We start from the raw sequence: 27,011 nt of genomic DNA, 5'->3' as shown, positions 1-27,011 counted from the left end.
GCCCTCGTTGGCCTGCCCGTCGTCTTCGCCGCGTCCGGGAGGCCCTTTGGGGACTGGTGGTCGCTTTCCGCCGGGCGGGGCCTCGAATCTGATGCAGTCCGCCAAAGCTAATTGAACGTACCCGTCATATAAACGACGGTGACCCAAATTCTTGGTGGTGGTCGACAGCGTGCAAAAACAATCGGACCGTGTGTACGTGTCCCACCGTCGAGCGCCTTAGTTGTGTGTGTGTGTGTGTGTGTGTGTGTGTGTGCGTGTGTGTGTGTACGTGAGTGTTGGGGCCGGCAGGAGGGCCACCGTCCTCGGCAAGGAAACCTGCAGGAAAACATGGAAGTTCCGGGTCATCGTGCCTGGTGTCTGAGATGCAGTAAAAATGCAGGATGAATGGAAGAGAATAAAAATGCTCGTCAGAAAAATTCGCTGCAAAATGCTCGCATACACGTTCTCCGTTACTTATTATCATATATTTTAATAACAGTACTGTTATCTCTTTACAGCTTTTGTCTTTTTTTTTGTCTTCTACAGTACCTGCGTTACACCATCACTGAATCGTTTTCGTTACATTTATTAATACTTTCAGTAAAACACTCGGAACATTGTCATGCATGTGATTAGGAACTTACGTACGCAAATACGTCATTGTTTAGTCGTAATTATGCTAATTAATTGCGTCTTTCGGTAATGTGTGCGTGGGTTATTTGTACGAATAATAGATTAACAGGAACTTCCAATTGCAGATGAGACGTCGCGAGTTCGCTCGATGTCGGCAGCCCGCTGCTGAAGCGCTCAAGCATTTTAAAACGATTTCTAAATAACAACTCTCTTTTTTAGATCTCTTGAAGCACGCCCGGCCCGCTGTGCGAAGCTACTCCTGAAGGGAAGACTGTGGCCGCTGGAACTCGTCCTCGCCGTCGTCGTCGTCGTCCTCCTCGCCGTCCTCGCTCGGCGCCTCGCCCGCTGTCAGTTCCTCGCCGTCGTCGTCGAAGAACAGATCCTCCTCGCCGCCCTCCTCGTCGTCGTCATCCGCGTCGTCGTCGGCGACCTCCGGCGGCGTCCCCGGCGTGTGCCGCGGAGTGTGCACCGGAGTCTGCACCGGCGTCTTCCTGGCGGCCGGCGTCTGCGGGGGCGTCTGCTTCGGGGACTGCGGGGGCTGCCTCGGGGAGCCGTGGCGGCTGGGCGGCCGCGGTGGCGGCGCTAGGGGATCCACGGCTTGGGCAGCTGCGGCAGTGGCAGCGGGCCTCGCCACGACAGCTGCAGCTGCGGCAGGGGCTGTCGCAGCGACTCCCGCCAGGACAGCGGCGGGCGCGCGAGGGCGGGCGGCGGCAGCGCCGGCAGCGCTGGCAGGGCCGGCAGCCTTGCCGGCGTGGACGACAGCGACACCTGCGTCGACGCGTCCGTGGTCGCGTCCGTGGTCGCGTCCGTGGTCGCCGACCACGCTGACCACGATCCGAGGAGACGGCTGCTTCGGCGCCGCTGCACGGCCAGCCACTGTCCGGCGCGGCGTGGTAGGGGCGGACACGCTGGCCGGCTTGGCGGCCTTGTCGGCCGGGCTAGCACCCGGGGCCCTCGCTGCTGCTCGCGTCGAGCACTTCTTCGCTTCCGCTCCGTCCGCGTCCCTGCAGCACACGCCGCGTTAGGCCGCCGCCACGCCAAGACCCCCCCGACCCAGAGACGCGGCGAAAACCGCGGGATAGATCACCTTGGAATAGCGTGGCCAGTAAACAAGTGAATGCTAGGAGCAGGGCCCCCAGGTTAATACATTGCAAGAAGCTGTCGGCAGAAAGTCGGTTACTGCTTTGTTAGGTCGAAGGGCAGCCCTCAGGGCGGCGCTTGGTGCCGGGAGGCCCAACAGCACTTCCCGTCAAGTGGGCGAGTTTATGTGAAAAATCGACTAGTCAAAAAACAGGCCAAAAACGTTCCTGTCGCCCTAGGTAAGCTCTGTTACTGCCGCTTTAGTTCTGCATGCCTCGCCTGTTTAGAAGGAACATTTTATTCGGAGTTTAAATGATTTCCAAGCGTTTCCACAAACAACTTGCTCGCAACACGTAACTAGGTGAAGGTGCCTGCCGCAGAGACGACTGCGGTCGGTTCGAACCACGTGGCTAGTTAGTTCCAGCTACTACTGCAGCGGTTACATTGTAAGTCGTTACTTAGAAGCATCCAAATGCCACTCATGGGCCTTACCAGCTGCTCGAAGAACTTCGACGTGAACACATGACGATCTCCACAAACAAAATCAGTCTCAAGAGTTTTCGTAAGGGTTAAACTACCATGATCAGGAAATTCCGGTGAGTGTTGTGAAAGTTTCTGCCAGACTCGAACGAATACTTTCCGAGCCTGCACACCGTAAGATGACTGTCACCGCCGTAATTCTTGTATGCATCGCGCATCAATCACGTTTTGTCACACGGGACGGATTGCCATAAAGAACAGTTATGGCTGTGGGCTGTGCAGATGTGTGCTGGCTCCGAAAGTACCCCGTGCGACCAGCAAAATAATTAACAATATTCACCGGACGCGGTGGTTTTTTTTTTCGCGAGGTGTAAGTCACCCTCTACCCCCACCCGAAACAGTGTACGGCCTCGTTAGTAAAGACAAGGTACAGCCGAAGCCAGGAATACAACCTATGGCGGTGGAGGTGGTAGCAGCGGTGCAGGTGTCACCGGCGGCCAAGGCAACGCCGAGGCCTGGCGCCGTGGACTCACTCCCATCGGGGGCCCGTCGGGGGCGGCCCGCTGCCGGGCGAGGACCCCGTCGTGGCTTGGTGGTGGTTGTTGTTGTTGTTGTTGCTGCCGGTGTTGTTGGCGGCGGGCTCGTCCAGTGTGGGGTGCGAGCCGGTGATGGGCTTCCGGGTGCGGCGGTAGTGCCGGATCTCGGCCAGGGCGGTGCGGGACGCGTCGTAGTCCTGTGTGCGCGCGGCGGCCGGCAAAGGCCAAGGTTACTAGGTTAGCCACGGCAAGCAGGCCGAGGCGCCCCTCGCTCAGCCCCCTCCACTGCTTCAAATTCGGTTAGTTTGGTTAACACTACGAAAGCCCGTTTCTCTCTGTGTTTGAGTCGTTCTCCCCCACGCGGTGACTTACCCGCGCTGTCAAGCGCACTGTTACCTTGTCTCGCTCGGGGCTCCAGATCTTGTGCCGCAGCGCGGCCTGCAGGTCCTCACGCATGCGCTCGAGCTGGCGCACCACGATGATCAGCTCCATCTGGAACAGCGACTCGAAGCTGCTTTTGTTGGCCGAAACAATCCAAGGCAGATAAGGCAAGCACTATGCTGCGGGGGTGGGCCGGACCCATTGGCTGGGCCATTGGGCCGAGCCTTGCCGCCGTGCCCTCCGCCCCGGGCTGCGCCGTGCCTACCTCGGACAGCGAATCCAGGTCGAGCGTGAGCGGGTCCCGATTCGGATCTGAGGCACAGGAACACACAGTCAGTGCATCGCTCTCCCGGAGGCCGTCGTAGAATGCTGGAATCTGCGTCCGCGGTACGTACCGGTGAGGCCGTTCATACGGCGGGCGTAGGTCACCTCCTGCTCCAGCCAGCGCCGGCGCGCCTCCAGCTGCCGGCACAGCACCAGCTGGTTGTCCAGGCGCCCCCACCACAGGTGCCGGCCCGCCTCCTGCGAGCCTGCGGACCAGTCATCGATATACATTTAGTGCGCTACGGTGCTTTTACGGGCCGGCACAACAATGACAACACTCGCTGGCCGAACGGGGGAACGTGTCGTGCGGGACGGGGCGTCGGCGTCGAGGCGTGGCGGGCCGGGGTCCGGCGGACGATTCGGCCGCGGGCCATGCGGGGTACTTAGAGCGCCGAACTGACCCTGGCCGCCCTGCCCCTCGGAAAGGTTACGGCGTTACGGCCGCCACGCCCACATCCGCCACATCCCGCTGCGCCGCACCGCGCCGCGCTGGCGTGACCCGAACGCCGCACGGAAAAGGGACAAAAACAAGAAGGGAGAAACTTTGGGCCGCACAATGCGTCATAACGCGAGGACGTGATCATTGATTGGCGTTCCGCAGGCACGACGCGGCGGACGGGCGGACTGTCCGCGGGGGAGGGACGGCCGGGCCGAGGAAGAACAGCGCCAACAGCGCCAACAGCGGAAAGAGGTGAAAAAGCACCGCGCCAGTCAAGCCGTAGCAGCGGCCGTTTCCCTGCCCTGCATGCCTTGCATGTGTCGGGACCATCACGGCCAGTGCGCTCGCTCGTCCCGCGCGGCACGGCACGCCGATGCATCTCCACCCGCCCGCCGTGGGCCGCGGCTGTGTTCCTCAGTTACGCCCTTCGCGGCCCGGCGTGGGAGTGTAGTGTTGCAGTGTGGGGCATCCCGCACCGACGGCCGTGGCCCTGACGTCACCGTGACGTCACCGCGCGGACAACCTAATATCCGGCGCGCGCAATTTCTCATCCCGGCACGCGAATTTTTCATCCCCGGCGCGTCAATCTGATTCGTGGCGCGTTTATTTTTACTGGGACCCTGTCAGCGAAGGGCGGGCGGCGCGGCGGCGTCTAGGGAAGGAGAAGGGGAGGGGGGAATCCTTGTCATAAAGCGACAGCTCCGTAAATATCCCGGCGAGACGCGCCAAAAGCCTCACCTTTCTAAGCCGCCCCGCTGTAAAGATATTCGGGTACCGATTTCGGTCGCGGCGGCGGTGGTCGCGCGGATTTCCTGATTCATGCACAACTATAAAACGAAGCAACCCGACACCCATCGGGGCTCGGGTGGCCGTCCGCGCGCGGGAGGGCCGAAGCCGAAGGGACGCGAAGTAAGCCACGCCGAACCGTCCGGTGCGTTGACATTCTGCCGTTTTATTGGGTCGCCTGCTGTCGGGCCGGAAATCGCCGCTTGAGCGTTTTTAACGATCGATAAGAAAGATCGTCGCGGATCCCAAAGTACCGCTCGGTGGCCGACGCGGGGCGACGCGGGGCGACGCGGGCCGCGGGCCGTCGCGGGGAGCGTCGCGACGGTCACGTCGCCGTCCCCGCGACGCCGGCGAGGCGGCGGGCCGCGGCGGGCCGAGATAGGCCGTTGTTGCGGCCGTAAAACGGCAAGGCAAAGGCACGCTCAAGGCGAGCTGAAAGGCAAGCCCGACTGCCGGCGACCAAGAGCCTCCCGAGCCTCCAGCGCGTCGCCTCGTAAAATGGCGCACAATTTATCACCTGCGACCGTTTATAACAGGGAAAGAATAAAGATAAATTCCGAGGTATCGGGTTATGCTAGTCGGGCCGACGGGCCGGCCAGCGCCGCCGCCGCTGCGTAAGACGGGGGAGTGCCGGCCGCGCCGCGCGCACGCTTCGAACCGTCAAAACGAAAGCATAAAACTACCGCTGCTGGGACTCGAACCCGCAACCCGGGCCGGCCCCGCCAGGCCCCGCCCGGCCGAACACTCACGCATCGCCTGCTCCTCCTCATGGCGGTCGAGCTCCGTCTCCAGGCCGCCGATGTAGCGCTCCAGCTCGGCGTTGGACCTCGAAAGGGCGTCCCTGCCAAACAAAACAGAAAACAACGTCAAGGATGCACTACTACTTGGCCACGCGCCGCGCGAACCGCCACATCATCGGCTTCTTATCAATCAGCACGCCACGCCGCGCCACGCCTTGGCCGTGATGGATGGGGCGCTGCCCGGCCCAACCCCTCGCTACCCGCGAAAAACCAACGCCGGCAGTTCCACTGGGTGGCGGACACAACACCGCAACTTTCGCGGACTTCCCTGCGACGTGCGCTGTTCTGCCTGGAGGTCTGCTACCCGCTCTTCCACGACACTCGGCGCGCAGTGCATTTTTCCGCCTGTAAGACGCCCTTCTTCGGGCTGCCGCCGCTGCGGGGGTGGGGGTCTATTTCCGGGCCTCTGTGTTTACTGCTATGGCAGCCGATAGTCCGCCTTGCATCCGACACGGCCTCTCCCCGGCCCTCCCCCTGACAGCCCTGTTGCGTGTAAAAAGAACAGCCCTTCCACCCCCGCGACGGCCCGACGGCCCACGGGCCCCACGGGCCCTGCGCCCACCGCCCTCCTCCCCGTACACGACCTTCGACTGCTTCCGGACGCACCGCCGCCAACCCTTTCACCCTGAGGCCCCCTCGGCCCAATCAGAGAGTGACGTCAGGTTGGGCTGCGTCAGGTGTCACAAGCAGAGAAATTCAGGTTTAATCCACCGCCGCCACAAACTTGGGTTTGATTCTTCGACGGTTCAATTTCTGCCACAGCTCGGTGGGACGGCTTTCTAGTCTCTTGTCTTCCTCGACGCCGCCGGCTCGCGGCTGGACGCCGCCTGCGTTCGGCGGGGTAGGCAGCCCCCGCGACGGCCGTGCAGAGGAGACTGCCCGCGCGCCGGGCGGTGGCCGCCGCCTTGGCTTGGCCGCTGGCTCGCGTTCCTGCAGGACGACCACCCCTTCCTGGAGGGGCGGCCAACTGTCCGGCAGTCCGGCACCACTCTCCGGCACGCGAGCCCCGCTACGCGCCGTGCCGCCGAGTGAGGCGAGGGAGCGGCACGGAAACCAGAGCGAGCACCGCGTCGAACACGAGTACTGTAGTTTGATTCCGAACACTGCCTCGTCGCTGTCTCTATCTATACTCTCTCTCGCCTGTGAGGCACCCCATGGGCGTGAGAGAGACAGGGCACTGTTCGGAATCAGCCTGAAGAAGCGGAGCAAACAAGTAACAAGGGCGATTGCTCGACGACGGTGGAAGCGGTGTGGTGGCTGGACTGCATTTCGTTTAAGTGGGCAATGATGCCGAAAAACACTCCTACTTTTTCTCAGCTGGTATTAATTTGAGAAGGAGGCTACGGGGTCAGGAGGCACAAGATAATGCTATGGTGAGTTCGTAGGGGAAGGGTTTGGGGTGGGTCTCGAAGGGAAGGGGGTTGGGGGCGGCCCACGAACGCCGCGCACCGCGCAGGGGAGGGCTGGCGCTCCCTGTCCTCAGAACCACCAGCCAATTTATGTTTCTGTTTCCTCCTCCCTCGCCCCGACCCCTTTCTGTGACGATTCACAACAGGGCACGCCAACCTTACCATCCCTAAGGCCCTCTCTTTCTCTTTCTCTCTCACCCCCTCACCCCAACAGCGAGGCCTATTCCTCCCTGCAAACTGTGCCCGTTCCGAGATGGGCCGACTCGACTGCTTCCAGCAGGTGCCAGGTGACAGTTGAGGTAAATCGCCGAGGTGCTCTGTGCCTTTGTGGGTGAGCTCCAATTGAGTTCATTTGCTTCTGTCCAATTTCCGCCGAGTCCTGATCTCCCCCTCCGCTTCTCCAACGCCCCCCACCCCTCCTCTAGGTCGCTATCGTAGATGACTATCTCCACTGCCTGCAAATAGTAAGCATGTCCTTGCGACGTCTCCGCACGTCGCCGACGCCGACTTCGACCGAAGGAAGGCCGGGCTGCCTGCTTGACGGGGCGCGCCTGCCTGCCTGCCCGTCTGTGCGGCCGCCGCCAGGCAGGCCGCCAAGCGTGCCTCCGAGTACGTTGGGCTGCCTACCCACCAGGCGCTCCGAGTGACGGCTGCGAGGCAGCCGCAGCCCACACGACAGACTGACTAGTTCGAAATTGGAAAAGGATTTTGCAGGAACGAATCCCTATTACGTCCAAGGCCGGCGCTCATTCCGCCAAGTTCTTCCGCCGCCCGGGGGAGGGGGAGGCGGCCACGTCGCCGTTGACAAGGACGGCGACGACGCGACGGCGGAACGATATGATAGTTGGCAAACTCCCCGCGGCGCCCGCAATCTTTTCGTTCCACTTTCATTTGTTTTTCCGCGCTGCTTTTGGTCCACCCACCCGCTGGTAGGAAAAATATCGCGGCGGGGGGCCGGCGGGCGGAGTCGAACCCAGACCCGGGGCGGGGCGGGGCGGCCGCACGCTCGTTACCGGCCTTACGACGAGTGTCACGCAAATAAGTCGGGACGGGCCGCGCTTTGCTGGCCGTGCTGGCCGTGCCCGTGCTGGGCCGGCCGCGCCGTCACCGCCTTTCGGGCATCCGGCGGGCCCGGCAGGCCACTGCGTGATCGGGGCGTTGTCGGTGTGGCCGGGGCTCCCAGTCCGCCTCAGGGACTTCGAGACCAGGACGGGCGTGGCGTGGACTGGCGGCGAGCGCGGCCTGGCGGCCTGGCGGGCGGGCCGAGTGTGGGTGCGGGCGGTGCGTGTGATGAGGGCACAATTTGGCCAGTAAACAACGAGGAAGACAATGCCGGCGAATTTTCGGGACGGACAATGGAGAACCCTGAAGATTGACTTAGTATGGGAGGTTGGTGAACATGGTGAACTTCTTACCGTCTAGAGTTAAAACACTCCGCAGTCAAAACACACCGGTGCCGATGTGCACTGACATTTTTGAAACTGGCGCAGCGTTTCCTATTCCTTCGCGGCCAGCAGTGGGACGGGGTAGGGCGTCGTCGGCGCCACGCGTCAAACGCTGCCGTGTTCATGTCTCCGCGGAACGACGCCTCGCCACCGCCCCGCCCCGCCCCGCCCCACCCCGCCCCTCCGCGCTCCGGCAGGCGGGGCCGCACTACTGCGACACTGGGACACTACATCCGCTGGCGGCCCAACGATGCCGTCCGTGAGGTGGGCCGCCGAGTGCCGCCGAGTGCCGCCGAGCCGGGCAGCCTTGGAGGGCCTTGGCCGTGAACGCGGAGAAAACCAAGACGGCGGTCGTAAAAATAAAAATTGACTGTCGCCCGTCGCTGCGGGGCGTCGCAGTAAGGCCCAGATAGCCAGAGATTTTGTCTTAGCCTCCTCACCAAAATAAAAAAAAAATAAACAAGAAATGAAAGAAATCGTTGATATGTTTTGTGGAGATGTGTGAAGGTGCATGCATATCGATGCTCTTTTGGCCGACATACCGATTGGGCTCAGTGTTACAACACTACACGATCACGAACAGACACACGCACGCACACACAGACACTCTCGCACGCACACACGTGGTCCTGATAGTGTCTGGGGCATTGATCGCCGGGGCAGGCGCGCGCCCACCCCCTCCGCGAGTTCATTTGTCATGCGAGAGGGAGAGAGAGGGAGAGGGTAGCCGCCACCGCCAGGTGCCTGGCCCGCCGCGCCGTGCTGTTGCCCGGCTCGTCTTCTAGTTTTTGTTTTTGTTTCAATTTGGGGCTCCGCGTCGTGGGACTCCGCGGCCACTAATCTTAGTTTGCTAGCCGGGCCGTCCGGGCCGCCAGACCCGCACCCACGCACGCCCCAATTGCCGACAAGTTGTTGCAATTCCAATTAAGCCGGACGAGGCGACTTTGTGGCTGCGTTTCCACTACTAGCCGGCAGACGGGCCGCCAGGCCAATCGGAGGCGCTTACCGGGCAGGGTGCGGCAGGGCGGCGGGGCCCGGGCGTCCGTCGCATGCAACGCGGCCGTGTCATTCGGCTGAGTGCCCCATTCCCATTGTAGTGGGCGCCGCTTTGGCCGTTACAAAGTATTGCCATTTTTTAGGCACGGCGCCGCCTAAGTGGCCGCGCTTCCGAGCGGAGCCTCGGCGGAGCATCCTGGGGCATCCTTGGGGCATCCTTGGGGCGCGTAGTCGAGGGCCACGCCCCGCTGTGGGAATTGGCGACTCCCCCGCACGGCCGGCAACGAGGAAGTGTAATGGTGCAGCAATTACTGTGGGTGGCAGCAAGGTAGAGGGCAAGGTCGAACTCATCTGTGGGAGTGTGTTTTTCGAAGGCGTGCGAGTTAGAGGCGGGGCGGAGAGCGACTGACCTGTAGCCCTGCATGTGGTCCAGCTCGACGCGCAGCGACCGAATGTCGCCCACCATCTTGACCAGCCCCACGATGTCCTCCTTGTTCCTCAGCAGGCTGAACAGTTCCTCGCGGCCGTGCAGCAGCACCTCGATGTCCTTGGCGTGCCGCACGAACAGCATGAGGTCGTCCTTGGTCTTGGCCAGGGCCTCGATGTCGTCCTTCATCTTGAGCAGCGCCATCACGTCGTCCTTCTTCAGGGTGCCGCTCTGCTCGGTCTTGCTCTTCACCACGGCCTGGATCTCGTGCCGGCTGTTGAGCAGCCCGCGGATCTCGTTCTTGCTCCTCACCAGCGACAGGATGTCGTCCTTGCTCTTGACGAGCGACTGGATCTTGAACTTGAGCTTGGTCAGGGACTGGATCTCCTTCTTGCACTTGATGAGGAACTGGATGTCCTCCCTCCACTTGGCCAGCGACTGGATCTCCGCCTTGTAGTGCATCAGGGCCATCAGCTCGTCCTTGTGCCGCACCAGGGCCTGCAGCTCGTCCTTGTTCTTCATGAGGTAGTTGATGTCGTTCTTGATCTGCAGCAGGCCCCTGATGTCGGACATCCTGTCCAGCAGGATCTGGATGTCGGCCTTACTCCGCATCAGGGAGTGGATCTCGTCCTTGCAGCGGATGAGGCCCTGGATGGCCTCGCGGTTCCTCACCAGGTCCTGCAGATCACTCTTGTAGCTGGACACGGCCAGCAGGTCCGCCTTGGTGCGTGCCATCGCCTGCAGCTCGAACTTGTTCTTGGCTATCGAGTGGATGGCCTCCTTGTTCTTCAACAGGTTCGTGATGTCCTCCTTGTACTTGACCAGGCTGAGGATCTCGTCCTTGTACCGCAGCAGGAACTGGATGTCGTCCTTGCTCTTGATGAGCGAGTACACCTCGTCCCGGATGCGCAGCAGGGTCACGATGTCCTCCTTGCTTCTGACCAGGCTCTGGATCTCCTCCTTGTTGCGCAGCATGGTCTGGATCTCGCTGCGCGCGCGCACCAGCGCCTGCAGGTCGTCCTTGTTCCTCACCAGCACGTCGATGTCCGCCTTGCTCTCCAGCAGCATCTTCACGTCGTCGAAGCTCCTCACGAGCCCGTAGATCTCGTCCTTGCTCTTGAGCAGGCTCTGGATGTCCGCCTTGCTGCGCAGCAGGCTGTTGATGTCGTCCTTCATGTCCAGGATGGCCTCCATGTCGGGCCGGTTCTTGACGAGGTTCTGCACGTCCTTCTGCGTGTGCAGCAGGTGGCAGATGTCGTTCTTGCTCTTGACGAGGGCCAGCAGGTCGTCCTTGTTGCGCAGCAGCACGTGGATGTCGTCGCGGCTGCGGATGAGCGCGTGCAGGCTGTTCTTGGTGTCGATGAGGGCGCTCAGGTCCTCGCGGCTGCGCACCAGCGTCATGATCTCCGCCTTGTTCTTGGTCAGGCTGTGCAGGTCGTCCTTGGTCTTGCGGAACGCGGCAACGGACAGCTCGTCGCGGTTCGACATCAGGGTGCGGATGTCGTCCTTGACCTTGCCGATGACGCCCTGGATGTAGTCCTTGCTGCGGGGCGCGGCCCGCACCTGCCTGCCCTCCTTGCCCCTCATGTTGGCGGCCGAGGCGGCGGCCAAGGCGGCGGCCAGAGCGAGAGCGTCCGTGCGGCGGGCCCCGCGAGCGCCGACTGCGCCCGCCGCCCGGCACCGCGACCCCGCGACGCCGCGACGCCGCGACGCGCCCACCCCCTCCGCCGCGGGCCGCTCTGCCCGGCTCTGCCCATGCGAGGGAGGGGTCGCGGCGATCGCGGCGCCCCAGCAGCGCGCCCAGCAGCCAAACGGCGTGTTTTGGGGAAAACGGAGAGTGGGGTGGGGGCGACCGGGGCCACCGGAACGCCCCAGGCACCTTCAAGGTGAGTAGCAATAGCTGCTGCCCAGCTAATGCCCCAGGTAAAAGACTATCTGCAGTGGTGGGTGGGGCCCGAACGCACGAAACTCGGACCACAACGTTTCGCGTCTATAGCGCAAGTGCCATCTGGACTCTAGAGAGAAGACTGCCAGTGTGGTGACAAGGCGAGCGCTTTGGTTTTTCTTTCCGCCTGGATGCAGCCGAGCACCCAATAGCCCGGTAGAGCGCGTCCCCACAGTCCCCACTCTCCGCAGCTGCATTTTGGCCATTCTATGCAAATGGGCAGTGGGACAGTTCGCGCCTTGCCCTCGTGCTTCTATTTTTCAGGCGGGACGAGGTGACCCCGGTAGAAAGAAGACGAGACCTTGTTTGAAATATACTTTAATTGTTGCAACTGTTTAAACGGAAGGCTTCTTGTCGAACACGGAGAACGTCAGCTTGCTGGCCAGGGTGTTGAACTCCTGGGCTGTCAAGGCTGAGGGCAAAACACGGGGGGAAATCAGTATTTGAAACACGATTTTGGATTTGTTTTTGTTTGAGCGCTGTCAAAGTACTCACGCTTTCTGTTGATCACTGGCTTCATGGGCTCAACGGCGTCCATTTGCACGACGGGCATGACCACCGTGTCCTTGTCCATTTCGATCTCCCTGGCCAAGCCGGCGACGTCCTTGTCCGCGATGATGATCATGGGCATGGCGGCAATGTCCTTAGCCATGATGATGGAGTCCTTGGCCATGATTGAGTCCTTCGCCATGATGGCGTCCTTGGCGACGATGGCGTCCTTGGCCATGATGGAATCCTTCGCCATGATGGAGTCCTTGGCCATGATGGCGTCCTTGGCGACGATGGCATCCTTGGCCATGATGGAGTCCTTGGCCATCAGGGTGCTGTCCTTGGACTCGACTTCCTTCCTGTCGGCGGGGACGGCCGCCGTGGCCGCGGCCACGCACAGAGTCAGCAGCACTAGAACCTTCATGTTGACCTCTGGGGAGTGGAATGGCGGTTTTCTCCAGCCCCGCCGCTCTTATAGTGGCTCGCTCCGGGGCGCATGCATGAGGCCTACGGGGCCATCAGCCATCTGGCCGTTCCAGCGATACTGCTATCCGCCGGCCGACGACCCTGCCAGCCACTAAATACCTTGTCTTGTCGCGCCCGCGGCGAGGACGGCCAGTTGGCCACCCTACCTGCGCGCCGGTGGATAGGGTGGCCAACCTCTCGGGCGGCTGACGACGACACACTCCGCGCTGCGGACGAGGCCGCCTGCCAGCTAGGCAACCCATCCGCCACCCGGACAGTGAGGCCTGCCTGCCCAGCGCGGCGCTCCAGCCGTGCGAGGTAGGCATCCCAACCAACGGCACGGCAGCAGGTGTGGCCGGCGCTTCGGCAGCGGGCCGCCACTGCTGGCCAACCACAACAACAACAACAACAACAAGGCGACGCGATCCGTGACCGAGTGCCTCGCTGCAGCTGGGAGCGTCCATCCGCACTGCCCTGCCCGCCTAGCCTGCCGCTCCTGCCGTTGGGCGCCTCTATGCATCCACAATCACTTAGCTGTCCGCGGCGGCGTGGCGCGGCGTGGCGCCCCGATGCCTGATGGGCGTGCCGTGCCGCGCCACTCACACTGCACTCCGTGGCGTGCGTGCGCGTGGCACCCCGCCAGGAAGGTGTCGTAAACCACCAGGCGATTGGTCCAGAAGCCGATCGGTTCGTGGGAACCGAACAATCGCGTCAACAGCGACCAGCAGCAGCGACTGCGGCAGTGATCTAGTACGTCCAGTACACTGTGCTCGCCGTGCCACACGCCGTGCCTCTCGGTGACGTGTTGACAGCGCGTCGGCTGCTCCAGCACCTGGCGGTTCACTCCGAACGGCGCGCTGTCTCCCTCGCACTCGCGGCGCGTCGCCTTGCCTTGGGGCGGCGAGAGAGAGACAGAGCGACGGGCAAGACAAGGCGCACTCGTTAAGGGCGCTGATAAATAATGAGTGCGTGGGCGGGGCGCGCCGAGGGCCGCGACTACACTGCCAGAGACCGGCCAATGTGTCTCGGAAAATAAGTGGAACTTTGGCCCAAAGGTTTTCCCCGAGTACCCCACGCTGCGCGCTCTGGGCTGTTCAATACATTGTTTGCATTCCTGCCTCTGAAATGCACGCGCCCGCCAGTCAAGGCCCAGTGGGAGGCTGTGCGAGCTTGGCGCGAGCTTGACGGGGGTTCGCGGCTCGGAAAACAAGCGCTGCGCTATTTTTAACGACTTTTTAACTTTTTCGCGGTGACACTTCATTGCCTCCTTCACCTGTCGGCTTGTCTCTGTTTTTACGTGCTCTTTTTACAGGCTGTTCAGTTCGACTCACTCGGATCCTCGGGTCCTGTCCCGTCGCGGTGATCCTCCTCGACGGCGTGCTTCCTTCGGTTCGCATGTTCGTACGTGATTGGGCGGGCGCTATCCGAGTCAGCGTCTCCGGGCGTTCTCTCTCTCTCTCACACACCCCCACGGGGCGGCCGGCGAGTGCGACAGAGACGGACGCTCGAAAGCGCCACTCCGAGTGCTGACGGGATGTGGGGATTGAGCGGCGGCAGTTTGCGCCGTGACGAATGCGGCGGCATGCTGCCGGTGAAATGACACACAACGCCGCCTGGCTCAGGCTCGCTCTGGCTGTGCGGTCGGCATTCCAGGCGACACCGCGCCGCGACAAGTGTGGAGTCGAGTGTATCGTTTCGGCGCGGGAATCGATTACCGCCGACCCACTGCCAACGGAATGGTGCATTTCGGCGCCCCTTTCGCGGCGTCATCGCCATGGGCGTGTCGCCGTGCCGTCCGTGCACCGCGCGGCGCCACGCGAGGGCTCCAGCCAGCTCCAGCCAGCTCCAGCCAGCTCCAGCCAGCGCGCTGCACTCGTTGTACAACGCGGAGCCGAGTTTTTGCTGCGCCTGGAAGTAGGCAATTTGTGTTGCACAACGCGGCAATTAGGCAAAAAGCGTCTCCAAACTGTGCGAGAAAACACACGGGCGCCGCACTCATCCGCACGCACCGGTCGCAGGTTGTACCGGCTCGGCGCAGCGCGCTGTAGTTACCTCTCGCGCGGCCCCCCGGAGCACCACGTATTGGGGGCGCCCGATAAGCCCCGGCTGGATAGTCCGTCCCTGCCGGGGCCCTGCCGGGCCCTACAGTGTCGGGGCGGAAGGGCGTGGGGCAGGCAGTCTAGCCCGAGACGCCCACCGGCGCTACACGCCTCGAACGACAAGACGACTTCGACAAGGCGGCCCCTCCGACCGCCTTCGACAACCACGTCGTATCGGTGAGAGCGCGACGTGCTTCCTGGCCGCCTCGCTGAATCTTAAGCCAGCCGTCCGAAAGGGCTTCCTAGAGGGGCGTAGACCACTATTCTCTAAAGCACAGCCGTCGATCGGGGGCATCCAGCAGTGACTGGTGACAGCTGACCCGTGGCCGCCACACTGCGCGCAGCCACACTGCCACAATGTCTGCACTCGCTCGGCGTGCGCACTTCCTGCCGCTAGACCGTTTCTGAACGACATTTTTAACGCTCCGCTGGTCCTGAAAAACACTAGGCAGCCTCGCGAGTTCGACGGCGGGGCAGGCCGTGCGCGCGCCGTGTGCGCGCCAGGCACGACGCCGACGCCTCCATCTATCACGCGGAAGGAGTCTGGTCGCCACCGAACAAATCACTCGCTTCGCGTCGCGGCGCGTCGCGGCGCGTCCCGCCGTGTGGTCTAAATTCGGTGCGCAATCGAGCATCCAATCCATACACGCTGGATTACCGAGCGTCCTTCAACCGTTTGCTGTTGTTGTTGCCGTTGTTGTTGTTGCTGCCGCGCGTGTTGTTGGCACTCGCAGGTGTTGTTGTTGCTGCTGCTCCTGGAGTAGGAAGGGGTACACCGCTTATGGGCGCTGCTCTATCGGCGCGGTTTTTCCCCAAATTGTGGGCCAGCCAACCACGGGGAAGACGAGAGAGGAGATGCCAATTTTTCTACATCCTTGTATGTGTGTGTGTGTGACGAGAGTGTATGGGTGACGGTGTGTGATATTACCAGACCGCCGCCGCCGCTGTGGTTCGCCGAATGCCTTTTCGTGTGGCATCCGTTTCGGCAAGAGCCTAGTCAGGCTCTCAAACACATACATTCACATGACGCACACACACAGACAGACACGAGCGCACGCGCACATACCGTTCACGGAGTGGCGGCCGCAAACACTGAAACCTACACTCAAAGGTGGAAAAAATAATGTCGACTTTATGAAAAATGGTTTTTGTGATTTTGTTTGGCGAGGCGGCGCGCCGCAACGACTTTATCCACCGCGGCCTTCCCTCGCCCGCCGTCTCGGCAGCAACGGCAGCAGCGAGGTGCAACATTGGCCACATTGCCCTTTTATCGCTTCGACATCTCGTTAGACAAAGGACCGCGGCTCGGCCACCGCCTAGCACCTTCGCCTCCGCCAGCAGCCCCGGCCTGCCTCCAGCCCCGCGCGGCCGCGGGCCTTCCCTGCCTCCTGCCCGCTGCCGGCGGCCGCGCCGCCCGCCCGCCTGCCTGCCGGGCTCGCTGACGGGAGGTGGCGCGGCGCTGACGGGCTGGCGGCCCACGCCGTCAAGTAGTTGTGCCCCGCCGCTAGCAGACGACGCAGCGAGCAGACGACGCGGCTGGCTGACGACGCGCGCGCGTGCCGATACCACGACCACGACCGGCATGGTGGCGCGGCGCGACGGCAGTGGTGTTGCGTGAGGCCGCGACCACGACGACCTGCTCCTCGCGCACCTCACCTCCGCGACGTCGCCCCTAGGATAACATCGCCCCTTGACAAAGGTCAGTGCACGCGGCGCGACGCGACCCGTGGATCACCGCCGAGGATCACCGCGTTTTAGCGTCATGGTGCGTCCCGCTGAATGGACGACCCTTGGCCGGCACTGTGATGTCTCTTCGAGGAAAATGTTGGTGTCTCGTGAAGGGCGAGGCCTGCGAGTGTTGTGCAAAGGTTGACATAACGAAGGAAATTGAACTTGAACGCCTCCCATTTCATGTAAATCCCACTGAAGTTGCAGACGGACTTATCGTGTTTCGGATCACCTACTGCCCCGCAAGCGGCCTTTGTTGTCACTTGACTTGCACGGCGACGCGACGCCGGGACTCCCAGCCAGCCCGTGTCGCGGCGTCGCAGCGGCGGGGCCTTGGCTCCACTTAGGACGACCGTTCGAATGGGAGCGCGCCGCACAGCCTATTGGCCGGTTAATGACTCCGACACACCTGGCCGGCCGGGACACCCTCTCGGCGCGCCTCTCTCCACCCGGCCCTTTCTCGGATCGTCGAGCCTCTACTCGATGACGCTGCCTGCAGCACGAAAACAAACTGGTCACTTCTTCTCCAGTTTCCCTGGGGATTGCGCTTGTGATTCACTTGAACCGCCGGCGACGCAGAGACGGACGCGTGCGTCTCCTCGGCCGCCACCAGGCTGCCACGCCTCCCCACGCCAGGGAACCAACCGCCATTACTTGATATTTACGACGGGTTGACTCGCGACGGAGCGCGTCCGCGCGCCCGGAGAGGTGGCGCGGCGGCGACGCGTGATGACATGCTGCTTTGTTGTCCGCGAGTGACGGTCGCGGTTTAAAACGCGGAGGGCAAAAAAAGGGCGCCACTTTGCGTCACGTGCTTGAAGGCCCTGCCGCCGGGGCGCCGACTGCGGAAGGGCCGCGCCGTGTGGAGTCCTTCCCTCTGATGTCTGCAGAGTCAAATTGGGCCGTTGACACCTTGACCGGCTTGCGCCGCTCGCGACTCCCCGACAGACAATGGCTCCCCCTGTCCCTCTCGCTCTCTCTCTCTTCCTCGCGGTCAAGTGAGCCGCGGACCAGCTTTTCCCAGGGCGGTCTGGACAGTGCTGGTTATCGCCGCGACGACCTTGACCATGAGTCGCCTGCCCAGAAAGGACCATCAGCGTTCGGAAGAAGCCACTTCGTATCGCTTGTGTGTGCGTGTGGCTGTGTGTGTGTGTGTGTGTGTGTGCGCGCGCGCTCGCGTATATGTTTTGGTGTGTGTGTGTGTAGGTGTGTAGGTGTGTGTGTGTGTGTGTGTGTGTGTGTGTGTGTGTGTGTGTGAGTGAGTGTGTAACGAAGCGCGAGCATCTGACGTCATATTTCATTTGCGAGACGCTAATAGATTAATGTATTGCGCTGTGTGCTTTCGGTGGCCACTAATTGCAGTGGGGTCCAGACCCCGTGGTGGTCTCGAGCTCCCGAGAATTGGACTGAGAAGAAGAAGAAGAAGGAGGAGGAGGAGGAGGAGAAGGAGGTGGCGTCCGGCAGGTCGACATTTGGCTGGAGTACAAAGTAGCCCAAGTTCAGTCCGCGCGGCGCGTGTGTGGTTAAATAAAAGAGACAACTTTCAGCAGGCCGCGAGCGGGTTGCAAAAGCGGCACCGGGCCAGCCGCGCGCGATTCCATAGAGTGGCGTTTCGCCGCTGTCTCCGTCGCACTCGCGGGGCGTTGCGTCGGCGTGCGAGAGAGACAGGGCGAGACTCCCCGGAATGGGTCGGCGGGAGGCGGGAGTTGACTCGGGCGGAGCGCGGCAGAGCGGCCGTGCTTCTGGCCGTGTGAGCGATGTGTGCTAATTCGATACCCGGTTACGTCAAAACGCGCGCGAAGTCGCCTGGTGCTCGAACCGCCGTCGTCGGATGTCTCCGTCGATCAGCCGAGCGGGTGCAGCGCCATAGCAGTGCGCGGCGTGCACTTGCAGCACTCGCGTAACAGTGAAAGTCCCACTTGTGTCAGATTCCTGACATTCACCGAACCGAGAGTTGTGATGATAATGACCGAAAAGGTGCGCGGCGTGCTGCGCCTCGACAACACCGCCGCAACGGCACCGCCTGCGGAGCCACGATACGCGGGTTCGCGCCCACCCCGCGGCACGCGGCACCAGGCACGCGGAGCAGTGATGGACCGTGGAACGACTTCCCTCCGCGGAGCTCGGGAAGACGTTCCTCAGCCTGGCGAAATAACAGCTTGACACGAGGATAGAGGTTTACCGGAGAAATGTGGTGTTCGCGAGGTAAACAACAACAAGAAACACACACACACGCACTCACACACGCACACGATGCAACCAGGCGGAAGTCGAGCTATGTGGAAAGTCTGTTCCGTTTGAAGGGGCCATGACTCATGCATATTGGCAAAACGGTGCAGTGACAGCAGTCCATTCAAAGTGCGCATTGTATAACGCGACGACCGACGCGCGGTTGCGCGTGTTGCCAATACCCCGCACTCGATCTGCTTCCAGCGCTTTCAGCGTCTCTGGAGCGTGGGGTAGCGGCGCAGCGACACAATGATCCCTTTGATGGGCGACTGTACGCACAACACACTTGTCGGCAGTCGAGCGCGACTCGGACGCGAATGGTCAATTACTTTCTCGACACGCGTCCGCACACTGGCGGCCCTGTGTTCTCGCAGTGCAGTGGGCAGTGGGGCGGACGTGGACTAACTTGGGGAGTCCGTCTCGCGACGGGTTTAGAGGTTAAAGGGGCAATTTTGTCGAGAGCGTTCAAAATACGCCATGTTCCGTGTGGCGCACTCGGCTGACTGCGAAGGTGTGCGGTAATTTCAATCGCAGTGGCCGGTAGCGAGCGGCCGTTGCCGGTCCGAAAGACTGACGACTTGTTTAGTCTGTGGCGCGTTTGACTGAGTACGTTTTGACGCAACAGAGCAGTGGTGTCTTTAGCTCAGTGTTAGTTACTGGTCCTCCTCCGCGACGCACATTTTCCTCCTTGGTTTTTCCATTGCAGGGCACTCCGAAGTAAGTTACTGGAGTGACCTCAGGCCGCCTCGGGGCTGGCTGCCTGCCTGGCTGCCTGGCTGCCTGCCTGGCTGGGCGGGGCGCGGTCGCTCGGCATGTGGTGTACTGGGCCACTTACTGCAAAGCGCGCGCCAGCTCGAAACGCGTGGGCGTGGGTGGCACGCCGCGGAGCCGGGACGCCGGGACGCCAAAAGCCGCCTAGAGGCGCCGCGGCCGCGCCGCACCTACGTGGGTTCGAACCCGCGACTACCGGCCGCACTGCGGCGCGAGCGATCTACCCGATACCGCGCTGGACTGGTACTGGCAATGTCGAGGCAATGCCGAGGCACTGCCGACCGCAGTGATTCAGCTGTTTGCCGCGAGGAAGTGGGTGCGGCCCTGTGTGTGTGTGTGTGTGTGTGTGTGTGTGTGTGTCCAATTCACTGTAATCCTGTTTCACTGTAAATCCTATTCCCTGTAAATGCAAGCCCTTATCTTACGTGAGGTCGTGAGGTGGCCGTGTGTGGTTAGCTCGGGGTCTAGCCCATTGGCCAGCGACTGACCATGGCAAGGCCACGCGCGCAGGGCGCAAGGCAGGCAGGGCTGGAGGCCTTTTAAACCTAACAGTGCAGACGACGATCTCGCGGCCTGCGTGGACTGCTTGGTGCGCCACGTGGGTCTGATGCCCGACAGTCATTCCGATCAGTCTTGTCCTCGCCCTGCCTCTCCCACACCCCTGCGCAACGCCCCGCCGGAGTGCGAGAGAGACACAGCGACGACCATCCGGAATCCGACTGCCGGGCCCTTCGGTATAGTTCCGTTCTGCACAGAGTAGTCGCCCCGTTATTTTCGCCTTATTACGCAATTGGGCCGCGCATAGGCAAGGCTGCAGTAAGAGCGAGAGAGACGGACAATCGAAAGGACTGCATAATGGCGCACACGTTCTAAACGGCCGGCCGGCCCGCCGTACGCGCGCTGGCCGTAGCATGGCTTTAGCAGCGTAGTCTAACTCTCGCTCGGCAGTCGGTGCAGCAGCGGGCGTGGCTTTTACTTTCGTTCACTCCCTTTTTATTTTTCGCCCTTGATTTTCCAAGGAAGTATATTGCACCGTTCCAAAATGAGAAACCGAAACAATTTTAAAAATATAACCGCAGAGGCGCGTGCAGTGCCGGGAACTGGACCACAGTACAGTCCGATCCAGGAAGCCCCGTAGTCGCGTGGAGGCTTCATCGCGCTGCCGGCCGAGGCTGCGGAGACGGCCGTCCCGCGGCGTTCCTCGCACGCCTCGATTTCGCCGCGCCTTCAACGCCAATCGCCACGCCACGCCGCGAGGCTAATTGTTCCACACCTTGCCACAGGTACGGCACCCGAGTCCTTCCTTCCTGGTGCTGACCATCGTGCTCTCTTTGTTGTTGTTGTTTTTGATACGCGTCGAGCTAATCCGCGCTGCCGTGTCTGCCTGTATTATTTTATAGACGCACGGTTCTGGGAATAAACGACGCCTAATGGCGAACAAATTGTATTCGCACCGAGCCGCATGGGTGAAAGCATCCCCCCTCTCCCTCGCCCTCCGCCCGCCCCTCCCCCTTTCTCTCTCCCTCTCTCTGTCTCCTCTCCTGGTGCGTAATGAATGCTAAGCAATTACACAGTCACACCGCACACAGCGCAACCGCCGCCGCCGCGCCTTCAAACAGACAGTCGAGCTGTCGCGTGCGAGAGAGAAACGGAGAGAGGGACGAAAAATCTCAAAAATAATAGAGAAGGCGCACACTTTTGCGGCGCGCTCCTTTTTGCGGGCACCAAACCACGACACGCGGAAACGGGACGGCCTCACTTAGCCTCACTCACACATACACGGACGGAGGCGCGCCTGCACACACGCGCACACACCAACACACACACACACACACACACACACACACACACACACACACACACACACACACACACACTAATCAGCGCACACGCCAGTGTGGATTGGGCGGCTCGCCTTCAAATGGCTTTCGTGATGTTGACGGTTGGTGCCGCGGTCGCCTCGGCCGGCGCGCTGACCGCAGGAAAAAGAGGTGATCCTCTTCTTCTTGTGCAGCGCGATGGACGCCGGGCAGGCCGGGCACGGGGGGCACCACCGGGAGGCGCACCGCGATGAGGGGCTCTAAAAATACCGAGACTCCACGCTACCCGTGCCCCCTCTCCTTTTTTCTCGCACACTCACTCAAAGACACACACACTGACTCTCGCACACGACAAATCGAGCACGAGCCATCCAACGTGAGTACCCATCGACTGGCCGCCACTGCAAACACGAGACGGAAGGCTTCTGGCGGAAGGAGCGCCTGCGAGGTAGGCCACCGCCTCGCTTCGACACACCGCTGCACCGCGGCTGCCTACCTCGCGGGCTGCGTCGCCCCGCGCCGTCCGCGCCGCGCTGCGAGAGGCCGCCGCCGTCGCCTCTCTCCGTCTCTCTCTGTTTCTCCCACCGCCCAATGCCACGGCACGCTTCTGCCTTGCCGGGTCGCGGGTCCCCGGCGGCGAGTGTGAGAAAATGTACCTGCGCGCGCACACACAGTGCCTCTTCTTCGAGTTTGCTTTGCAACGACGCCGAGCCCATGGTGTCCTAAGCGCCCGCCGTGCCGTGCCACGCCGTGCCGTGCCGTGTCGTGTCGCGCCACGCGACATCACGACTTTTATGTAACGTGCGCGACGCTCTTTTATTCCTGCAGCGAAAGGTGTGCCGAAGGCAAATCGAGCCAGTAAGGGCAGCGCGGTTCCACTCGGCTCGGCTCGCCACGGCCCGGCCAACACGCTGCTCACCATTCATTCATTGCTGCATGATAATTGTCAGCCACGGCACGGCCACGGCACCCTAGTGGGCAACGTGTTGCCAACTGACTTGCGCGCGCGCGCGTGTTTGCGTGTGCGTGTGTGTATGCACGCGCGTGTGTGTGTGCGTGTGTGTGTCTGGTAATCCCGCGTGCCGGCGCGTGCGACACGTCTGTCACCGTTTTTGGCGTGACGTCACCCGGTGCCCATCGACAATGTGCTATGAATATATGTTTTTGTTTTCGTTCGTGATTGGCTCTTGGTTTGTCGGAGTGTACCGCGGGGCCGTTGGCCTGGTATCGCGGCGCCGCGTCTCCTGGAATCAGGTCATAAGTGAAGCTGATTGGGCTGGCCGAGGCACTGGACGCGGCGGGGCGGGGCAGGGCGGGGCGCTCTGTCATTACCGGAGCGATGCGTCGCGCCCAAAGAAAAAAAATAATTGCGGGGATTCGATCCCGGGACCGCGCGGCCCGTGGATCAAGCTGAGTGCTCGTAAGGGAAAGCGGGGCGCCGATTGGACGACCGTAAGACAGATATTCGCGCCAGATCGCCAGGGCTCGCAACGAATGTGGACTGTCGGACCAAACAAAAAAGTGCCGCCGGCCGCTGGATTTGAACCCACAACCTCTCGTTCTAATGACGACGACGCTGACACCACGGCTAACGCGCGCGACGGCTCTGTGCTTCCAGATGGTGCGCGTGGCTGCCTTGCTGCTGGCGGCGGGCTGCCTGTCGTGCCTGGCCGGGCCGTCGTCGGCGAGGTGCCTGCGCGGGTCGCGGGGCGTGGCGGTGGCGGGGCGGGGCCCCAACCGGAGGGTGGCGCGCCAGGCGCCAGCCAGCCCCAAGTACGATGCGGCCTTCATCACACAGTACCTGGCCACCACCTACGAGCGGGACGCCAGCGCCGCCTGCAACCACGCCATCACCGCCGAGTGGGAGTACATCACGGACCTCACCAACAGCACCAAGGAGGCCATCTACGTGAGTCCCGGGTTCGACTCCCTCGAGAGGCGCAGCCGAAAACGACACAAGGCCTTGTTTTTCTGCGCAGAATGAAGCGAGCCTGTCGCTGGCCGCCTTCGAGAAGGAGCAGTGGGACGAGTACTTCCAGAACCTGGACCCGGAGGAGTACGAGGACCCCGTCGTGCGGCGCCAGGTCGAGTTCCTGCTGTCGCTGGGCGTGTCCGCGCTGGACGAGCAGGAGCTCAAGGACCTCAACACGTACGAGCTGCGCATGCAGAACGTGTACAGCACCGCCAAGATCTGCCCGTACCGCAAGCAGCGCTGCGACCTGGGCAAGGAGGGCTACGAGCTGGACCCCGGTGAGGCGGATGGGTGGCCTACCGCCACGGCGGCGCCGCGCTCGACGCCGTGCTGACGACCCCCCTCCTTTGCAGAGATCGAGAGCGTGATGGCCAAGAGCCGCGACTACGACGAGCTGGCGTACACGTGGAAGGCGTGGCACGACGCCTCGGGGAAGCACATGCGCCAGGACTACAAGAACTACGTGGCGCTGCAGAACAAGGCCGCCGTCGCCAACGGTAACGTCACCGCACCGCTGCCGGCCACCTCAGCCGACACCGGGAACCTAATGTTTCTCTCTCTCCCCCGCAGACTTCGAGAACATGGGTCACATGTGGCAGGCGGGCTTCGAGACGGACTACTTCTACGAGGACATGCAGGACCTGTGGGACCAGGTGTTCCCGCTGTACGAGGCCCTGCACACGTTCGTGCGCCGCCGGCTGCGGGCCTTCTACGGCGACAAGATGGGCGAGGAGGACGGCCTCATCCCCGCCCACATCCTGGGTATGGCCGACCCCACAGTTTCTCATATCCCGGCTCGCAGCGCGGCCGTTACAGTGTAGCCGGCTGATGAGCAGTAAAAGTGCACTTCGCGGGCCGCGGCTTTACGCCGGTTCAAGTGGCACGCGTTGCCGCGGCGCCGCGAAAACACGAATGGCCTCGTAAAAAGACGCGGACAAATTAATCACCTTCTGTTTCGTCTGCCGCCCCCTGGCGTACTTTGCGTGTCACTGTGCCACCACGTCGACGAAGTGTGAGTGATTTGTCGTTGCGTCTCGCAGGCAACATGTGGGGCCAGTCCTGGATCAACGTGTACGACCTCGTGGAGCCCTTCCCGAACGCGTCGTCGTACGACGTCACCAAGGCCCTCATGGAGCAGGCAAGTCCCCAAAACACGCCATTCTATGCGAATAAAAACAATCAACTCGCCCCTCTTAATTCATTTGACTCTACAGGGATACAACCCGCTGAGGATGTTCCGCAAGTCCGACGAGTTCTACACGTCCATGGGGCTGCAGTCCAGCAACATGTCCTACGGGCCCAAGGCGGTCATCGAGAAGCCCCGGGGCCGCGAGATCATCTGCCACGGCTCGGCCTGGGACTTCTGTGACAGGAAGGATTTCAGGTGCGTCCCATTCGTCGAATTTTACGGCCGAACGCGGCAGAGCGGCGACAGTGGTGCTCTCTGGCGGCCTGGCGGCGACACGCGATACTCCGCGACCCGGCGCGTGGGGTATCCACAGGCCTGACTCGATCGGCATTCTCCCACAGGATAAAGATGTGCACGAAGGTGAACCAGGACGACTTCAGGACCATCCACCACGAGATGGGCCACATTCAGTATTACCTGCAGTACAAGAACCAGCCCTACATGTTGCGTAGCGGGGCCAACCCAGGTGAGTTCACGCCACCAGGAGGTGAGGGTTGGAGCCCGGACTGGAACTCACCACGCTGCTCTTCCACGCAGGCTTCCACGAGGCCATCGGAGACACCATCGCGCTGTCCGTGGACAACCCCAAGCACCTCAAGGCCATCGGGCTGCTCAAGAACTACGAAGACTCGGACGAGAGCAGCATCAACGCGCTCATGAAGATGGCCCTGGAGAAGGTAGGCGGCTCGGCGCTACCCCCGGCGGCAGCCCTCGGCACTACCCCACGCCTCGCGGTTCCATGGCGCGGGGTAGTGCGGCGCGGGACAGTGCGGTGCGGGGTAGTGGAGCGCGGGGTAGTGCCGCGCGGGGTAGTCGACGGGGTGCGTTGAACGGCTTTTTGAACGGCCTGTGCTTTCAGGTGGCGTTCCTGCCGTTCGGGCTGCTGGTGGACATGTGGCGGTGGGACGTGTTCGCCGGCAACGTGACGGAGAGCGAGTGGAACCGGCACTGGTGGCTCCTGAGGGAGGACATCCAGGGCCTCCGCGCGCCCGTCAGCCGCTCCGAGGAGGACTTCGACCCCGGCGCCAAGTTCCACGTGCCCGGCAGTTACCAGTACATTTCGTGAGTACAGCGAGTCAACGAATTTTTGCGTGTGACGACAGGGACACTTTAATCCGGATAATTTGACGTTGATCGCTTTCTCTGCAGGTACTTCGTTGCGGACATCCTGCAGTTCCAGCTGTACAGGGCGCTGTGCATCGAGGCGGGCGAGTACCGGCCCGACGACCCCACCAGCCCGCCGCTGCACAAGTGCGACTTCTACAACTCCAAGGAAGCTGGCGCTAAATTCAGGTGCGTGCAACTCCCGCGGAAAGCAGGGTCGTGAAAATCACGTGTCCGAATGACGAGACCTGGGGACTCCTAACTACTCGGGCCAAACTGCGACAAAGTAACTCACGCTTTTTTGCCTCGGCAGCAAGGGCATGGCGCTGGGGGCGTCGGTGCACTGGAGCGAGGCCCTGGAGACGCTGACGGGGGAGACCGAGCTGAACGCCACCGCTCTGCTGGAGTACTTCGAGCCCCTCCACCGGTTCCTGAGGGAGGCCAACGGCGACCTGGAGGCCGAGGCGTCGCCCGTCTCCGAGGACGACGCGAGCAGTGCCGCCACCACCGCCACAACGACCGCCGCCACCCTCGCACTGCTACTGCTCTCGATACTTAATCGTTACCTTTAGTAAAGTGATATTTTCTTTTTTTGTTAAACGCGTCTTGTTCTTGCCTCCTTGTCACTCCTGGCCGCGGCGTCGCAGCGCTTTCGCTCTGAGCACCAGTCCCCAGGACGACGGCGGCGACGGCGCCCAGTTCGGCGGCCGCGTGGCCTCGGCGTCGGCCAGCAGGGCGCGTGCGTGCGCACGGCCGTGCTGCAAGAGGCGCTCGCCGGCCTCGATGCCTGCGACACGCAAACAAGTAACATCCACGATAACGACAAGCAAAGTTGTTGCAAATAGTTTACTTGCACACCTCGGAAGCAGACAGCGTTCCAAAGCACGGCGACGGACGGCAGGAAGTCGCGGTCCGTTGCCGCGTCGTGACGGCTGGACAGAGACTGCACCTTTGCGTACAGCGCCATAGCGAACCTGTCACGACGGGGCTGCGATGCACTCATTGGTCGGCTAGCAAACACTGCATTGGGGAGTCAAACAACGCAAACGAACATGGTTTGTGAGAACAACCCCTTACCGGTGGTACCGCGGCGCCAGCGGCCACGCCCCGGCCGCGGCCACGGGCACGGACAGGAGCGCGTCCAGGATGGCGTCCACGGCGATGACGTCACCGCGGGCCATGCACTGGTCGGCCACGGGCAGGAGGGCGCACAGGCGTCGCGCGGCCCCCTGCGACGAGTGAGGCTGTGAATTTGTTTTCAATCGTTCTGCGTATTTTCAACCTCATTTTAAGCATAGGGAACAGACAAAGAAAATTTCTGCGGATGAGGACACTCCGAAAAAGGCCTCTTCCCTGAAGAAGTGGTTCTCCCCAAACACATTTTTGTGTTTAATTGTAGGTTAGGCTTTTACCCAGAAGGGCCCCATCCACCGCTTGCAGTTTTCACTGGTTCTTAATTTTTGGCGAGATCGGAGGGCGGAACAT

General features: G+C 61.9%; 3 protein-coding genes across 5 annotated transcripts; 1 reads left to right on the top strand and 2 right to left on the bottom strand.

Moving 5' to 3' along the window:
• Positions 1 to 1,490: 1,490 nt before the first annotated feature.
• Positions 1,491 to 11,353, bottom strand: LOC117641533 (putative uncharacterized protein MYH16). Of its 3 annotated transcripts, XR_004587487.1 has the most exons (7): positions 9,699 to 11,353; positions 5,388 to 5,479; positions 3,485 to 3,619; positions 3,355 to 3,401; positions 3,105 to 3,200; positions 1,700 to 2,905; positions 1,551 to 1,616 (listed from the first exon to the last, which is right to left on the bottom strand). XR_004587487.1 is itself a non-coding variant. In XM_034378957.1 (6 exons), the coding sequence occupies exons 1-6, from the start codon at positions 11,300 to 11,302 to the stop codon at positions 1,551 to 1,553; spliced, it is 2,040 nt and encodes a 679-aa protein (XP_034234848.1). In that variant the 5' UTR covers positions 11,303 to 11,353; the 3' UTR covers positions 1,491 to 1,550. The 3 variants fall into 3 exon arrangements, 2 of the variants coding, with proteins under 2 accessions (XP_034234848.1, XP_034234847.1); XM_034378957.1 differs by lacking the exon at positions 1,700 to 2,905 and having other exon boundaries at positions 1,491 to 1,616; XM_034378956.1 differs by lacking the exon at positions 1,551 to 1,616 and having other exon boundaries at positions 1,654 to 2,905.
• Positions 11,354 to 11,966: 613 nt separating this feature from the next.
• On the bottom strand, positions 11,967 to 12,573 carry LOC117641596. The gene is made up of 2 exons (XM_034379062.1): positions 12,156 to 12,573; positions 11,967 to 12,072 (listed from the first exon to the last, which is right to left on the bottom strand). Exons 1-2 carry the CDS (start codon positions 12,571 to 12,573, stop codon positions 11,996 to 11,998), a joined length of 495 nt encoding a protein of 164 aa, XP_034234953.1. The 3' UTR covers positions 11,967 to 11,995.
• A 3,707-nt stretch (positions 12,574 to 16,280) lies between these two features.
• LOC117640983 (angiotensin-converting enzyme-like) lies at positions 16,281 to 26,126 on the top strand. The gene is made up of 12 exons (XM_034378057.1): positions 16,281 to 16,412; positions 22,880 to 23,170; positions 23,241 to 23,511; positions 23,587 to 23,730; positions 23,804 to 23,995; positions 24,274 to 24,371; positions 24,448 to 24,617; positions 24,764 to 24,888; positions 24,960 to 25,099; positions 25,282 to 25,484; positions 25,572 to 25,715; positions 25,840 to 26,126. Exons 2-12 carry the CDS (start codon positions 22,880 to 22,882, stop codon positions 26,096 to 26,098), a joined length of 2,037 nt encoding a protein of 678 aa, XP_034233948.1. The 5' UTR covers positions 16,281 to 16,412; the 3' UTR covers positions 26,099 to 26,126.
• Positions 26,127 to 27,011: the final 885 nt, after the last annotated feature.

This window comes from Thrips palmi, unplaced genomic scaffold (assembly GCF_012932325.1).
Source record: "Thrips palmi isolate BJ-2018 unplaced genomic scaffold, TpBJ-2018v1 HiC_scaffold_15, whole genome shotgun sequence".
NCBI lineage: Eukaryota > Metazoa > Arthropoda > Insecta > Thysanoptera > Thripidae > Thrips > Thrips palmi.
This window is presented reverse-complemented; position numbering and strand designations above follow the sequence as displayed.